This window comes from Heloderma suspectum, chromosome 3 (genome assembly GCF_057233095.1).
Source record: "Heloderma suspectum isolate Gila_16-S chromosome 3, 16-S_ref, whole genome shotgun sequence".
NCBI lineage: Eukaryota > Metazoa > Chordata > Lepidosauria > Squamata > Helodermatidae > Heloderma > Heloderma suspectum.
The window spans coordinates 215337829-215353759 of NC_139460.1; the positions used below are offsets into that span (position 1 = coordinate 215337829).

The 15931-nt window shown below is 44.1% G+C and overlaps 2 protein-coding genes across 8 annotated transcripts in view; both read left to right on the forward strand.

Moving 5' to 3' along the window:
• TBATA (thymus, brain and testes associated) overlaps window positions 1–3840 on the forward strand; it is a 33184-nt gene extending 29344 nt beyond the window's left edge. For all 7 annotated transcript variants that reach the window (XM_084845558.1, XM_084845560.1, XM_084845559.1 and 4 more), the window contains one exon: window positions 508–3840. In XM_084845558.1, the coding sequence (XP_084701684.1) occupies window positions 508–587 (80 nt within the window). In that variant the 3' untranslated portion in view covers window positions 588–3840. The remainder of the gene's footprint in view (window positions 1–507) is intronic.
• Window positions 3279–15931, forward strand: part of LOC146350738 (microsomal triglyceride transfer protein-like) — a 32337-nt gene continuing 19684 nt past the window's right edge. Inside the window, exons 1-8 of the mRNA XM_084845556.1 lie at window positions 3279–3840; window positions 5673–5860; window positions 7441–7575; window positions 10699–10806; window positions 11513–11629; window positions 12727–12866; window positions 13555–13705; window positions 14344–14498. Coding sequence (XP_084701682.1) covers window positions 3675–3840; window positions 5673–5860; window positions 7441–7575; window positions 10699–10806; window positions 11513–11629; window positions 12727–12866; window positions 13555–13705; window positions 14344–14498 — 1160 coding nt within the window. The 5' untranslated portion in view covers window positions 3279–3674. The remainder of the gene's footprint in view (window positions 3841–5672; window positions 5861–7440; window positions 7576–10698; window positions 10807–11512; window positions 11630–12726; window positions 12867–13554; window positions 13706–14343; window positions 14499–15931) is intronic.

Below are 15931 nucleotides of genomic sequence, written 5' to 3' on the forward strand. Positions count from 1 at the left end.
CTGGCTCTTGTTGACTTCTACAGATGCAACCAAGCAATCATCATTCAGACCATGTGTGACAAATTCAGCCTTTCCCCTCCTCCTTTCTAGAAATGTTTATGTACAAAGAATATGCCCAGACATGACCAGGCATCTATAGGCACCAAAAATCCTGACTCGCCCTCCCCATGAGTCAGCCTTACTGTAAACAGATACACACAGGAATCCCTCAGAATATGCATGATCAGGTCCTCCCATGCCATTGACTGGTCCATTTGAATTTCCCTCTCTGGGAGCTGTTAAGCTCCCATAGAAATACCTTTGACTAGAAAATCCTGTTCCTCTTTTTCACACCATGCTACTGAGCGGCCTAAAGTAGATTTGTGGGCCTGATGTTACGCCCTTTTAGTGTTTAGGGCAGCAAATGACGGATTCCCTTTGGGTTACAAATCAGTCTCTGACTCTGACGTGTTAGCTGGTAATGAATTAACTAAACCACCTCATTTTAAATGTGTTTTCCATTTTCAGTGCATGTCGGCACTGCAGAAGTTCTCCAGATCCACTCGTGCCTGGATGAAAAGCAAAACCAACCAGATCAACCCAGATAGAAAGACGTGTTCCTCGTTCCTCCCACTGTTATCAAGTGTGCTGCTCCAACTGTACCGTTCCCTTCCTGCTATTCACCATTGACAACATCACTAAATGAAAAAGTGCTACATTAGAAACTACCTTTTAGTATCTTTGAGCTTGCACCTTGTGTTGGGACACAAAAACATTCAAGGGAAAGGCATATCAGGATAGTTTTCAATGAAACTGTGCAATTCTAAAGGGTGGTTCCAGATAGATGGCTCCTAGTGCTACCAATCAAAAGGCATTGTCCAACCATTCTGTTTTGCCTTTCTTAACAGGTTTTTGTGTTTGGAGGGGAGCAGGGTTATGGAAAGAAAAAAGACAGAAGAAGCAGGCAGTGGGAAAACATGGGAGGGTTACAAATGGAAGATGACCATATCTGGATCCCCAATAAAATTCCATGAATGAGACAGGGCCTGATCTAAAAGCCTCATCTGGAAGCACCCTGAGATTCTTGAAAAGATCAGTTCTACTATGTCCTACTTTGTTTTAGCTTGGCATTTGGCACAATCTAAAAGAAAGACATCAAGAAGGCATCAGAGGTTAAATATAGTAGAAGCAACTATGGTGACATGGTGGGTGTTTCTATGAGCGATTTACTCTGAGCCAGCTGCGTATTGAGGTCTTTAGGGATACATGATGTTGTGGCCATCCAGCAGCCACCCTGGAGCTTATCACGGAAAAACTGGATTTCCTGGGACTGCTTAAAGTCTGAGTCTTTTCCTTAAGTCGGATTCTCCACGGTATAGTTGCTGTGTGCCCCAACCCCCACATTTACCTGAGGTATGCTAGCCCTGCCCAGGGGTGTGCTTTTCACCATAACCCCGGTCAAGGGCTGTTTCCTATCCCTGTGTTTCCCAGCACAAACTAATTAGTGTCTACTCAGAAGTAACTCCCACTGTGGTCAATAAGGCTTGTCCCCTGAATGCGCACATCAGAATTTACAGAGATCCCCCCTCCCAATTGAAATAGCACATTTTAAAGCACTAATTCCCTAAAGGCTGTAAAGTGCTTTCTCGAAGCTGCAATTCTCCATTGTTTGGTTTATTACCATTCGGAAGTAACTACTTCCACCTTTAATCATCTGATCCATGACCCTGCCGTGACCCTCCTGCACTAAATGCCCTTTGTTCTGTTTTTAAATAGATCGCAGATAATGAACTATCAAATTACCCCATTGTGTTCCACTTCTGTTTCCTCCGTCAAAAGAGTAAAAGTGGCAAGAAGAGGAGCAAGATCAATGGAAGATAATGGAAGACTCAGATACTGGGAGGAGGGGGGAAGGGGAGGGGGGAAGGAATTGCGTGTAAAGGGAGTAAGTTGTGATCCTGCATTTAAAATGGAAGCAGAAAACCCTGTTTTAAATGCAGGATTTTAGGCTGATGTAGAAATGCCCCTGGTCTGCCAATCCCACTCCTAGACTTGAGCAATAGGATCCCAGTATCCGGTGTCTCCCTATAATTGTTTAATTCTCCCACCAGTTTCTTCTGCCACAGTCTTCTCACTGTTCCATGTTCCATCCCTTTGCTTCCTTTCCCCTTCTCTAACACTATCCATATTGTGATCTGGAAAATGAGGAAACTGAAGCCTGAAATCATAAAAGGTTTATAGGGAAAATAATTAGGGTCAAAGACGTGACTTGTGAGGAGACAGGATAATGCCAAGCCCAAAAGGAAACCTTCCATCAAACTAACAAAATTTTCTGTGCAATAACCTCCACAACAACTGAAAATTATTTTACTGTTGTTAATACATTCATTATATCTGCTAGAACTTGTCTGAAAAGCAATTACTTTCTTCTGAATTATGGACATTTCCCAGACTGCCTGATAAATGTCGACATTTACTAGTAAAAGATGAAAATGTAGGTGAAAAGTAATATAGTAGTAAAGACACTGTTTTTTCTTGAGACTGACAGGTGAATGTCAGAAATGGGTGTGTCCCAAGGCTTGTTTTGGATATTTATACCTGTGCCATTATAAATGTCAGGCTGTACCAGTAAGTGTCAAAAATATTTGGATCATGAAAGCTGTTTTGGATATTCATATCATGGTAAATGTTATCAGTGAGCCATCTCAGACTAAACACCACAGATAGAACTTTCACGTCACCTCACATCAGCTCAGACACTATGCTTTTCAAATGGAGTCAGTTCAGACATTCACTTGGGAGCAGGGGATCATCAAATTGTGAGAATGCATGTGGGAACTGGCCTTTCTGCACTTAAGTCCTTGAGATAGAAACCTGAAGTTGCATAACAAGATTGCAAAGTGCCTACGCTTGGGCACAGCCCTCAGTAATGGGAAGCCTGTTACATAAAAGAACTATTCCTCCTTCGTCGGGAAAGCACCTAACATTTGTGTTGTCAAATGCTTACCAGCGGTACTCACCAAATACATCAAATCAAAAGAAAACTGGCTGCCTATAATTGCCTACTGGCATGTGTAAATACAGCACAGACAGAACACTTCACACAAACTTCGCACAAATTAAAATGAAATTTTCTCTGGCTGGCTTTGTTGCATGTGCATCATGTGCATCATGGGCCCATTCCCTCAACAGCCTCATTTATTTACAAAGCCCTGTTTTTTCCTTCCCTCCAGACTACACCTTGAAGTAATTTGATCCTAGAGGCCTGAACACTGAGCCTCTTAGGTTGAAAAACTGGTAAAAGGGGGAGGGAGGGAGAGAGAGAGAGAGAGAGGGACCTCCTTTTGCTACTTTGGCAGTTTTCCCATGTCAATTTCCCTTTGGAGGGGGAGGCCTTTGCAGTACTTTCTCACAGATATGGCTGGTGGGTAGGGAATAAAAAGAGTATATTTCATAAGAGAAAGAGAGTGAGAGACCAGAATGGAATATACACAAGCAAATTCCAAAGGCTGGCCTACTCCACGGAGCATTTTTTTCTTAGGGCTTTCATAAACCTTGAAAGACATTCTAGTCTTTGAATTTTTTAGTTGTCGATTTTTTGCTGCTGCTGCAGATTAATCATTTGCTTTCTCTGCAATGTGTAATTTGGGGATAGGAGGCAAGTCAGGGCTGTCCGCATGCAAATCTAGGCTCACATGAACTTTTTTTGGTTTCTTTGTTTAATTCCTCTGCACCCTCCCCGTTGGATTCTCTGTCCATCAATGCATTTCTCTTTGCACACCATCATCTGCACCATGAACTCGCAGGCACTTCCAAGATACTGTTGGTTGCTTTTCTTTGTCTTTGCCACTGCAGTGAAAGGTAAGAGACACACAGCATTTATGCTCTCAGTGGGAGGAGGACAGGAAATCTGAAAGTATCTGACCGATGTGAGCATTTGTAACTTACTTTACACAAAGTCCTCCAGTGCCATTTGCTCAATGCAATTCTGTATCTAAAAGCTCTGTTCACAAAGCAGCAACCAAAGGGAAGGTAGTAGTCAGAAGGCTCACATGTCCAGTCCCTTTATGTACAACGTATTGGCATGGCAACTAACAAGAAATGCATCTCTGGAGACAGCTCTCTGTGGCAACTGGACTCCAAACATTGCCTCTGGATGTCCCTGAAAATGGGAGCATCTGTTGCTTCCTGTGATCCTGGGAAAGACAACATTAAATGGCACAGAAAATAATTAGGCATCACTTATTTTTGATAGCCATAAAATGGTTGATGAAAATCAAATACATTTTTGTTTTGGTGTGTGTATGTTTCATCCCTGGATCTGCTGTGGATTCTTTGCAGAATTAAAAATCTGAATCTCTCATTAAAATGGGTTATGAAAATTAATCAGCCAAGCTATGAATGTTCAAATGATGTGTCACACAAAATAACAAATGTCTTAAGAACAATAATGTACTGGAATCCTATAATTCGGTAAGGAACACCTTACAATTAATCCTACTGTTTATGGAAGCTTGATTTGAACAGAGTTTCCTTACCAGACCTTGTGAGATGAAACTGATGTAGCACAACTAAATCAAAGTTAAGTACGTTTAACTCACATTCTTTCATTGGAAGAATGGGACTGATTCCCAGGTAAGTAAGTATAGGATTTCAGCCTAACAGCATGATCTTATACATGATTATTCAGAAGTAAGTCCCATTGAATCCAGTGGTGCTTACTCCCAAGTAAATGGGTGTAGGATTGCAGCCTAAATCTCTGGGATTGAAATAAATGGGATTGAAAGTGTTTAACTTTAGCTGGATTGTGCCTATGATTACTTTTTCAATCAGTGCTCTGCTCTGAAGGTGCAATCTGAGGCATACATAAAGAAAAAGGTAAAGGTGTCCCCAACCAGTCGTGTCCGACTCTAGGGTGTGGTGCTCATCTCCATTTCTAAGCCAAAAAGCCTGCGCTGTCCGAAGACGCTTCCGTGGTCATGTGGCCGGCATGACTGAACACTGAGGTGCACGGAACGCTGTTACCTTTCCCGCCGAGGCGGTACCTATTTATCTACTTGCAATTTCTTGCTTTCGAACTGCTAGGTTGGCAGGAGCTGGGACTGAAGACGGGAGCTCACTCCGTCACGCGGCACTCAGGTCTCGAACTGCTGTCCTGCCGACCTTCCGGTCTTCAGTTCAGTGTCTTAAATCCTATTGAAATCAGTGGAGTTTACTTCCGATAAAATTAGGTTTGAATCAGGATTAACAAATGCCCATTAACATCAAGAATGACTGAGACTATCCCCCTGGAAGGGATATTGTAGTAGCTAATCATGTGTCATTATCTTGTCTATTTAAAATAATTGTTGTCCCTTTCTATGCCAGCATCCTCCTGCCTCTATCCAGCTGCTGATAGCATGAGAAGGAATTATGTCCTCAGTGTGGTTCACATGATAAGAGGTTGATATCTTGTTGTTACTGAGGTGTTGTGGGAGTGGGACCAAGCCACACCGCTAGAGTTACTCATGAATTAACTGAGTTGGTGAGATGGCAGGAGAACTGGCTCAGATACCTGGGGCTCAGCGTCTCCAACAAACTCAATCCATCCTCAATCCATCAACAGTTGTAGCTGTTCCATCACATGGAACAGCTATAACTCAGTATCTTATTTAAGAGTATTCACGTTATGTCAATGTGGAACTCTTTTACAGAGAACCGGGAAACACCGTCTTTCCAGTCAGGGATCCTATATCAGTACCGATACTCACTGGATGGCCACCTACATTATCTGTCAAGGTTGCCTTTGCAAGGAAGCAAGCTCCGGGTGGAAGCGTTGGTTGATGTGCACCTCTTGTGGAGAAATGCCAATGATGCCGGCGAGCAGCTTCTTCAAGTCCAAGTCAGTGATGTCTCCATCCAGACCTAGTTTCAGTCTCTTGAGGAAGACATTTGTGTTCCATTACTGACAGACGCTGGAGGTTTCTTCAACCAGGTTCAGATCCAGAGGGGTAGCTGGGTCAGTCTGTGGCAATAAAAACAAGGAGTCTTGTGGCACCTTAAAGACAACACATTTATTAGGGCGTAAGGGCAGTGTCCATGATAGTTTATGCCCTAATAAATTTGTTAGGGATGAATCCAGATTTACACTGGATCAACTTCACTGATGGAAGTAGACTTCCCTGATCCCCTCCTTCCTACAGCTGCCCCTCCAGCCCCCTGAAAATGCTACACAGAGAGACCCTGCTGAATGGGGTGAGCTCTGGTGTGTGGGGAAGGGGCTATCCCCCCCCCAAAAAAATAGGGTGGAGAGACATTCCGCAAGCAGAGCCCTTCCTCTGATCCATTATTCTCGGCAGAGTCACTTGGAATCGTCACACCATTAGCCCCCTAGCTCACTCAGATGGTAACGGCAGGTTGATCTGGAAGGGACTAACCAAGCCTCATTTCCCTGCCATTTCCCCTTTCCCTGCCAATGTTATCCACTCTCCTCACGAGGAAGAATATTGCTTAATGCTTCGTATCTGCCTTCCCCAACCTGGTGCCCTCCAGACGTTTTGGACTACAACTCCCAGCATTCCTGACCATTGGCCATGCTGGCTGGGGCTAATGGGAATTGACATCCAAGACATCTGGAGGACATCAGGTTGGGGAAGGCTGCTTTATATACTACTTCATGCTTTGGACATCGCTGAATATCTGGCTAGTGCAATTATTTTCCACTGTAAACAATTAAGCAGAACTTGATGCTTGAAGAGAGCAGGAAGCTGGGTCCAGTAGAAATGTCCATTTAATTGAAAATAATACCTGAACACACCCTTGGGTCATGTTGGCAGTCTACCACTGCTGTATTTACTCAGGAGTCTATCAATAATAGCACCATCCTAGGTAATTAATTAGTTCTGACATTTAATTTGCTGTGTTAAATATTATAAGCTCCATATTAATTATATTTTATCCATTCCCGCCACAGGACATATGTTCAGAGTATATCCTTAGCTAAATACAGAGGTGCCTTTAGCATGAGGCAAAGTGAGGAGTCTGATAAGGGTAGCAGAATTTGCTGTAAGGGTTTTTTTAAAAGTTTTGATTAAAAAAAAAAAAAAGCTTTCCACAATATGGTGGTGGTAGTGGTGGTGGTGAAATACCTCAAAAATGGCACCATGTATGCATATAGAGTGCACGTTTCTTAGAACTGAGTCTACTTGGGTGGAGAAGAGGAGTGGGGGAGGAGGGGGAGGGGGAAGTGGAAGTGGGTAGAAATATAGGCTGTGATCCTATACTCACAGCTGGGAGTAAGCCCCATTGAACTGAATGGTGCTTAGTTTTAAGCAGACATGTATAGGATCGCACTCTTACCCTTTGTGCCTCAGGCAGTGACAAAGCTCAAGCTAGCCTTAGGTATGTATAAATAGCCTATACATTTCCCTTGGAAACACTTTCAGTTTGTCCTACTTTCTTCTGCCCATTTTGGGAACTTAGATCCATGATCTACGAGCCAGTAATAATCTGGAACACAAGGACAGTGAGACTGTTGAAGCGGAGCAAGCCGTGAAAGCTTCACTGGATGCTACAGAACTGCAGCAGCCGGTCTTCCTCCACTGGAGTAATGGGAAGGTATGTTCATATTTCCCCATGTGCACATGCTGAGGAGGCTTTGGGTTTAAGGCCTGTTTTCACATGCAAGGTAGCCAGCAGCATCCTTGCGGACAAGAGTGGTTGGCTGCCACCATTCATCACACAATGAATGGCAATTTTCGGTGGACAAAGTGCTTTGCAGTGCTTACCTTAGTAAGATGGAACTCCTTTCAGAACCTGCAAGCACAGTTTTTGATAAGCTTGTGGGAGTAAGTAGGGATGGCAGAGAAATCCTCAATGGATTCACGTGAGTTTGGATTTCTGTGAATCCGACCTGCAGATCGCACAGCGCACCAGCTTTTTCCGAGTTGCGTGGATTCTATGGACTTGCAGACTGGTATTTTACTTTTGGAGGGAGGGATTTGTGCAAGTACACACTTGCGCAAAGGAGCATTTGTGTTAATGCATGTTTGCATGAGTGCATGTTTGGAAACAGGAGCAGAATTCTTGTGAAGCTTCACAACATCGAAGCTTTGAAGATCATGCCTGAATTAGAAAAAAAGACATCGCGGAGAAGCCCCGATTCTGCGAGGATAACGCCTGAATTTAAAAAAAAAACACATCCAGAGCAGGGGATAGGAGGGGGTAAAACTTAATTTCATTTGAAAGGATACAACAACCCCCTGCTCAGTGCAGGAAGCCTGATTCCCAGGCAGTCGCCCATCCAAGCACTGACCGGGACCGACCCTGCTTAGCGTCCGAGATCAGACAAGCGCACGCACATCCAGCCCTTTGCTTGTTGCTGAGGAAACAGGGGCTGCTGAGGAAGCTATGCGACTGGTAGCCGGAAGAAGACATGGGGCTGTTGAGAGCTGTGATTGGACAGGAGGGAAATACAAACACCGCTGCATATGGACAGGCGGGGGAGGGGACTACGACTGGATATGGTAGCGAAGGCGGCAAATCAGAGCACGTTAAGGGGAAATACCACAATATTACGGTATTGAAAGTGGCAGCACGGAAGTGGGAAATTCCGGTTCCAATTCAAGGCAGCTACTGTGTAGTGTGAAAGGCAGGCGGTGAAACCTCATTGGAAGCGAAAAAAGGCGGTAAGTGTAGATCCAGCCTAAGTTGTCTTCCATTTGTAAACTTCCCGTGTTTTCCCACTGCTTCTTCTGCCATTTTTCTTTCCATAGAAAAATCCATTAAGGAGGAAAAGACAGAATAGCCGCACAGTGCCTTTGGTTTGGTAGTGCTAGCAGCCCTCTGTCTGGAACCACCCTTTGTGTAGTATCAATGGCCAGTCTCTATCAGTGCACCAGCCTTTCCAGTACTCTAACCAGCAAAAGCACAGGAGGAGGCAGAAAGAACTTCTCATTTGTCTCCTACACAATAGTGCAGAATTACCCAACTGCTTCAGTCTGACATAGTTCTCAATAGAAGCAGGATAGGACTAGTAGTGACCAGTCCTTGCTGACCAATGGCCAGAATTTGAAGAAGGATGATGCTCTCGAATGCTGTAAATTAGATAAATTAATTTAAGAGAGCACCACCATTTCTAGTCCTTACTCTCTCTCTCTCTCTCTATATATATATATATATATATATATATATATAACATAGAACAGCCTTCCCCAACCAGGTCACCCTCCAGATGCGTGGGACTACAAGTCCCATCACCCTCAGACAGCATGACCATTTAACATGCTGGCTGGGGTGATGGGACTTATAGTCCCACACATCTGGAGGGCGACCTGCTTGGGAAAGGTTGACACAGAATGTTCAGCAGCACACAGAAACAAAACAAAAAACAGTTCTGGGGGTTTTTTTGGGCACTAGCAAAAGTTCTTGCTTTTGCTAGTGCTATTTCCACTGAAATGAAATGACTGGCTCCATTGTCTGGACTACTATAAATACATCGGCACTGCAACTGTATCTTATATGTCACTGGCTAAACATCCACCACAACCACAGGCTGGGGAGGACAGATTTATGAGGCTTGGAGCAAATGTGCCACCCATGAATTAGTACACATTCAGGCATTCACTTACATGCAAGGAGGGAGAGGGCTCCAGCCCCGCCCCTCTCCTTCCTTGCATTCGTTGCTGTCTACTCATTGAGGGTGACCGTGAGAAGAGAAGAATCTCCTTTATCCATAGCGGCTCTTCACGTGAGCCAGAACTCTGGACAATCTGTGTTCTGGCTCAAGTGAAGAGCCCACGAGGATACAGGAGGCTCTTCTCTTCACACAGTTGCCCTTCATGAGTAGAGGGTGATAAACGCAAGGATGGAGAGGGGTTGACCGGAACATTCTCCCTCCTTGCGTGTTTGATCTACCCTGTAATCGAATGCCTGAATAGGACTTAAGCGAATGCCTGAATAGGGCTGTAATTTCTTGGACTTTTTCAAGAGTCACCTCAAACCCACTACACTATGGAAACACTTGATGATTTGCAGCTGAAATGTGCAAACCTGGCTTCACTGGGAAGCATTGTGTTTTGAGGTGATGCTGATATGAGTGATAGATGCGTTCTGCCTGTGGCATTTGATCTGGGATGGCCTATTCACATCTGCCAGTCACCACTCAAGGCCGCTGTCGTCAAGGGATAAACATCCATATGTGAACCAGTGCTATGTACACAATCACCCTGTGGTGTGAAAAGTTGGTGGGGGACCTCAATAAGCTACTGTCATGGCTTTTCCCATTTGGGTAGTTTCAGGTAGCCCAAGTTTTCTGTAAGTTGGCAAAGAAGAGATCATTTGATCATTCTTTTGCAGGTTTTACATAAGAACGTTAAAATGATAATTGGGTGACATGGCTGTAATCTGTGCTGTTCACAGAGCTGATGAACACATGTGCCACAAAACCTGCCCCATATCCAGGGTCCATGTGGAGGTACTTTGACTATGTGGAGATAGTGAGAGACATTTTTTTCAAATCTCTTTTGGGAGCAAACAACCACAGGTATTTCCTCCAAACCCCATTTTATGCCACGGTATCAAACAATTGAAAGCCTGCAAGTTGGGGTAGGGGGGAGGATGCATTACTTACATTTACATCTGGGCCTTATATTGTTCATGTACATCTTTGTTGGAGGCCTTGTTATTCTTTCCTCAGCTCTGTTGGGATTCTCTCCAATAAAAGCTTGTTTCACTTTGCAGGTTGAAGGCATCTACGAAGACAAAGCTGGAAGCCCCTTAACTCTGGAGTTGAAGCGAGGCCTTGTCAGCCTCCTCCAGCTTCAGACACGCACTGGGACAGTGACTGAGGTACAATGCAGAGTTTCACTGAGTTTTGATGAGAAATAGTATGGCACCTGGTATTGCTAATGTCCTTATTCAGCTCTCCTTGTATGTCCAGTGCATCTCACCTCATCTAAAAGGTACTTTCACGCCTCACAAGACAAGGCCAACAATTAAGATCAATACATGGATCGATCGCATTGTACCCCTGATGGGCCAGTTCCAGTCAAGCCTCCACTCTGTTTTTATTTTGTTTAAATCAAGGAGCAAGTGCTTTAAAATCTCACAGATTCAATAATGATCTGTTCTGCATTTTGTGTGGGGATCATTGCATTGTTGTATCCAGTGGTGTCCTTCTACCAGTGGAGCAGACACCTGGCTGGATACAATCAAATTTCTACTTCCCCCTCCATCCCCCTGTGTGTCCCCAAAATCTGTTCCAAAGATTCTTGGAACAGATTTGAGGGGCATGTGCAGGGCTGCAGGGGAGAGGAGGGAAAGGGAAACTCCTGTTGTGCAAGCTCATGTAACATTGGATTTAGTCCACTACATTTTGAAAACATTGGAAGAGGTTTTTAAAAGAAATTCAGCCCACCACAACCCTATTTATAACAACAATCCGCTGTATGGAGACTGCAGCTTCTGATCCAACACAATACGTATGGAGTTGCCAGAGCTATACAAGACTGATGTTGCAGCCACTACTCATACTGTGTCTATCTGTGTTGTTTAGGAGGACATTTCTGGAAGCTGCCAGGCTACCTATGTGGTCTCTGAGGATTCTGTTCTGAAGACAAAAGATCTACACAGCTGCCTTAGACCAAAATTTGGATTCAGCTCTGTTAATGAAGCAAGTCAATGTATTTGTGTCTCTCATCTTTCTCTTATTGTGCTCAGCTTCACTACGAGTGGGTAAAACTAACCAGGAAAGGATAGCTTAATGTGACATGTGAGTCTGGAATTATGGTTTATCATACCCAAACAAGTCAGGATTGTAAACCAGCTTTAAACCAGGATTAGTTCTTGTCTTACAAATCCTGGCTTGTTTGGACAAAATAAACCACAATCCCAGGTTCAAATGTAACGTGAAGCTCTCCCCTTCCTGGTTTGTTTGCCTGTGCAAACGGATAAGTGAATGGGCTGTGAGCACCAGCATGCAGCTCATTCACATCATGGCTTACTAAGCCAGGATTCCTGGTTTATCATTATGGGTGAATGTGGCCTCTGCCTCATTCTCAGTCTGTTCCAAAAAAAAAGGCCTGTTTCTATTGTTACATTGCACACATACCTTAGTCTGCTCCCACTAGCTTGGGGAGGGGGAGGGGAGAAGATGAGTCACCTCCTATGTTGTCTCCTTACATTCCAGGGTCTCCAGCAATTATCTCCTAGTAAGGAAATATATATTAGCCATTCTGGGCCATCAACCTGCAATTCCCCTCACAAAAGCATAATGCTAGCTCTGCTTTGTCACTGACGTTTAAGAAACATCAATCAGCCATTGTGGCTGATTAACTATCTTGTGTCCAGACCCCAGACTCAAGGCCAGCAGTAGAGGAGTAGCAAATGATGCTCCTTCCTCCCTACCCGCCCCCCCAGCCACCAGTCAAGGTTCATAATGCCTAAGATCTGTCATTTTGGCACCTGAGGCAAGTGCCACAAATACCACAAGTGCCTCTCCCCTCCCTGGTAGAAAAGAGACAATAATAATAAATGAAATCTCTAACAATTTGTTGCCCTTTTATGAAACCCCAATTCAGCTGCCTGAGGCAGACACCTCATTCTACCTAATGGTAGGGCTGGTACCACCCAGACTCATTCATAGCAACTGGGTGGCAAACACACAATGATAGTTTTTGTAAGAAATCAGATTTGGTATGGAATTCTTCCATGTAAGCTTCAGTGCCAGAGCCAGAATCCTATGTGGAAACGTTGCTCTTCCTTTCACAGATTTTTGGAGTCCTGTGGCAACCCACAAGTAAAAGCCATTATTCCATAGAAGGAAGTCTCATCAAGTCTGCATTGTCTGAGGAAAGTCACATAATCTCTCTAACCCTGAAGTCTTCTATTGGAGTCAATATCACCTCTAGGTTAGTTCTGTACTGGTTCATTCAGTAGGCCAGCATGTTGGAGAAAGTGAGCAACTCCATCTTAATCTGAATTAGAAAATGGAGGCCTCTGTAATCTTTATTTCCTTGAAGCTGAGACCAAGGCATGAGGAGAAGCCACATGCAAGGGCAACAGGATGGAGGCAAGCTGGTATAAATGGCTGTTTCTGAGAGCCTCTTCACCATTTTTCAAGATGCCCATTTGCGTCACCTGAAAAATTACCAAGGATACCACCAATACACTACTAATAGAATACTCTGTGACTGCTTATGTAACCAAAATGGCACCATTCACATGCAACAGAGAGGCATTCACAGGCTTGGAGGACCCCAAGGTTTTTTAAAGTACAAAAAGAAAAAGAAGAAAACACCCTAAAGTTGGAGGAGAAGGGGCCCAAAAGAACTGAGCATGCTCAGTGGTCACAAAATGTTGGGAAATTGTTTGAGGAGAGACAGAAAACCAGTTGAGGGGGAGGGAATGGAGTATCCTGGAAGAGGGCATAGCTGGCTTGGTCAGAAACCTAAACAAGAGCACTTCACATTGCAACATTTTGTTGCAGGTCCCACTTGTCCGTATCTATTTCACTTGACTTGAATACAACATATTATCACAGAAGCAGGGTTACTTTAAAGGAAAGACCCTATCACCAACCTTCTTTTCTCTCCTCAGGCAACATCTTGAACTTGTGAGTCAAGTGCCTGGATCCAAAGAATTACCTCTGAAGAGTCTTCAGGAAGCCCTGGCTACTGTGCTGGGCAAACCTCAGCCCATTCACATAGCAAGTGAGCCCTCCAAGAGGTTCTGCGCTGAGTGCCCAAAAGTGAGTGCAGGGAAAGCTCTAGCATAGGTCCAGATTAAACAATATGCTAACTAAAGCGCGCTGTAGAGATCTGGCCCAGTAATTATCTAGAGATGTTTCAGGGTTGAGACCTCACCCCTTGACTCCTTTCACACTGCCGACAGCTGTGAATATATTTAATGGCTGCTCTCTCATCACAAAAGAAAAAAGCAGAAGATATGTTCCTCCTCAGCAAGGGGATCTGTTACTCAAACCACAACATTTGTTTTTTGAACATACAATATTTCAAAAGCAAAATAATAATCAAAAGCAGTAAAATATAAGATGAATCAGCCTTGGGCAAATGGTGACTTCCATCAGTTCAGGCTTGGTTTATACAATCAGCAGGATCAAAAGGCAATTCCCACCACCACCACCCAGATTGTACCATTTCAGACTGCAGGTGGGCGGAGGATACAAAGTAAGGATTCAAAGGCACCTTCTGCATGATTTTAGGAGTTCTGAATAATGCTAACAAGTGTTGCCAAATGAAGATCCCTCTGCATCTCAAAACATTTCCATGTGTGGTGCAAATTTGCATTTTGGAAAACATAGCATAGATTGCCGATACAATAATATTGTGGAATATGTTGTTGTTGTTGTTGTTGTTGTTACTTTAGCTCAGAACCGATTTGAAAACCCTTTCTGAGAAGGTGAAGATGGACCTCTCTGAGGCATCAACCACTTGGCATTTTTGCACAGTTGTCCAGATGCTGCGTGATGCCAAGAAACGGGATATTCTTATATTGTTGAAGAAAGCTCCAAAGGTTATGGTGTAAGTAAAGAGACTGAAGGAAAATGAAGAATTTTCCACCCTTTAGAGAGGAAATTGTCAGCCATCACCAAGTACATCCCATCCCAACATGCTATGTGCTATGACTCTAACCCTATAGAACTGCAGATTCTTCCTAACCCTATTCTAAGGAGCACTTCCAAGGAATTGTTTTTCCTGAAATGTGGAGAACATTACTGAACACTGTTAAATGCCTGTTGTGTGCCACAGTTGATAGTCTTTCTGTGCTGGTTGCAGAAATCCTACAGACATATACAATGCTTTATATATATATAAACTTGTCCATTTGTGTGTTGCCTCAGCCGTGGGCATCGATATCTTAATTTAGAGGTGCCAAGATAGTGATAAATCAGATGCAAAGGTTTACTTATAAGGAGACTTTATTGGGTAACTTACAGCACAGAGGCATGCCTAATGATTGGATCAGACAGCTTCTCTGAACCACGAGCCATTGGGTCAAATGGGTTTTATACAATACATGTTAGCAGTATAACAGCAGCAAGCACCCCCTAGCATTCATTCCCAGCGTAAACTAACAGCACGTGGTTCTCAGCACAGCCACCTGTAAACAAACTTTGCTTGCAGAGTGTTCAATAACACTCTCATTAGTATGGAATGTGCTAGGCTGCACTATCGGCCCTTTGAATCGTCTTCACATGCTCAGAGGCTTACTAGCAAGGGAATTGCAACAATAATGAACTTAAGCAAGCATTATTGCTCTCTAGGCCCCTCTAACACTACAAATGACTTGGCTACGCTCCTGGGGCCAATACAATTTGATAACCCACAATAAATTGTGACAACATCTCCCCTTGACCTGCTTCTCAAATCCAATGGTAGCAAAATCAGGCTGGTAGCATTTTAAGACAGGACAGCTGTCTGAAAAAGTGACCTCTCAGACTCAACTACCTTTTCTGGGGCAGTACATGTGACAAAGTGAGAAGCCAAAAGAGAATGGTGACTCTGTGTGGCTCAGATCAGATGCGTATCTGGCCACAGCAAAATGTGTAGGCCACAGACTTGGTGGGCCAAAGGTAAAGATCTGATATTTACATATACTTCAGGTGTGGGCAACCTGCAGGCCTCTGCCTAATTTCAAAAGCCCTCTGCATGCGATTAGCTCAGACCTCTGGCAAAAGTAATCTGTCTCTTCTCTGGCAGCTCACCTGTTGGAGAAGAAAACACAGAAAGAATGAGGGGGGGGAGAATTGGCCAAGGGGGAAGGAGGGAGAGAGAAGGGGTGGCTGAGAGAGAGAGAGAGAGAGAGAGAGAAGGGGGTGGCCAAGAGAGAGAGGGAGAAGGAGAGAGAACAAGGTGGCTGAGAGAGGGGGGTGGCTAAAAGGAGGGGGGAAGGAGAGAGAAGGGGCAGAGAGAGAGAGAGAGAGAGAGAGGTGGCTGAAAGAGAGGGGGGGAAG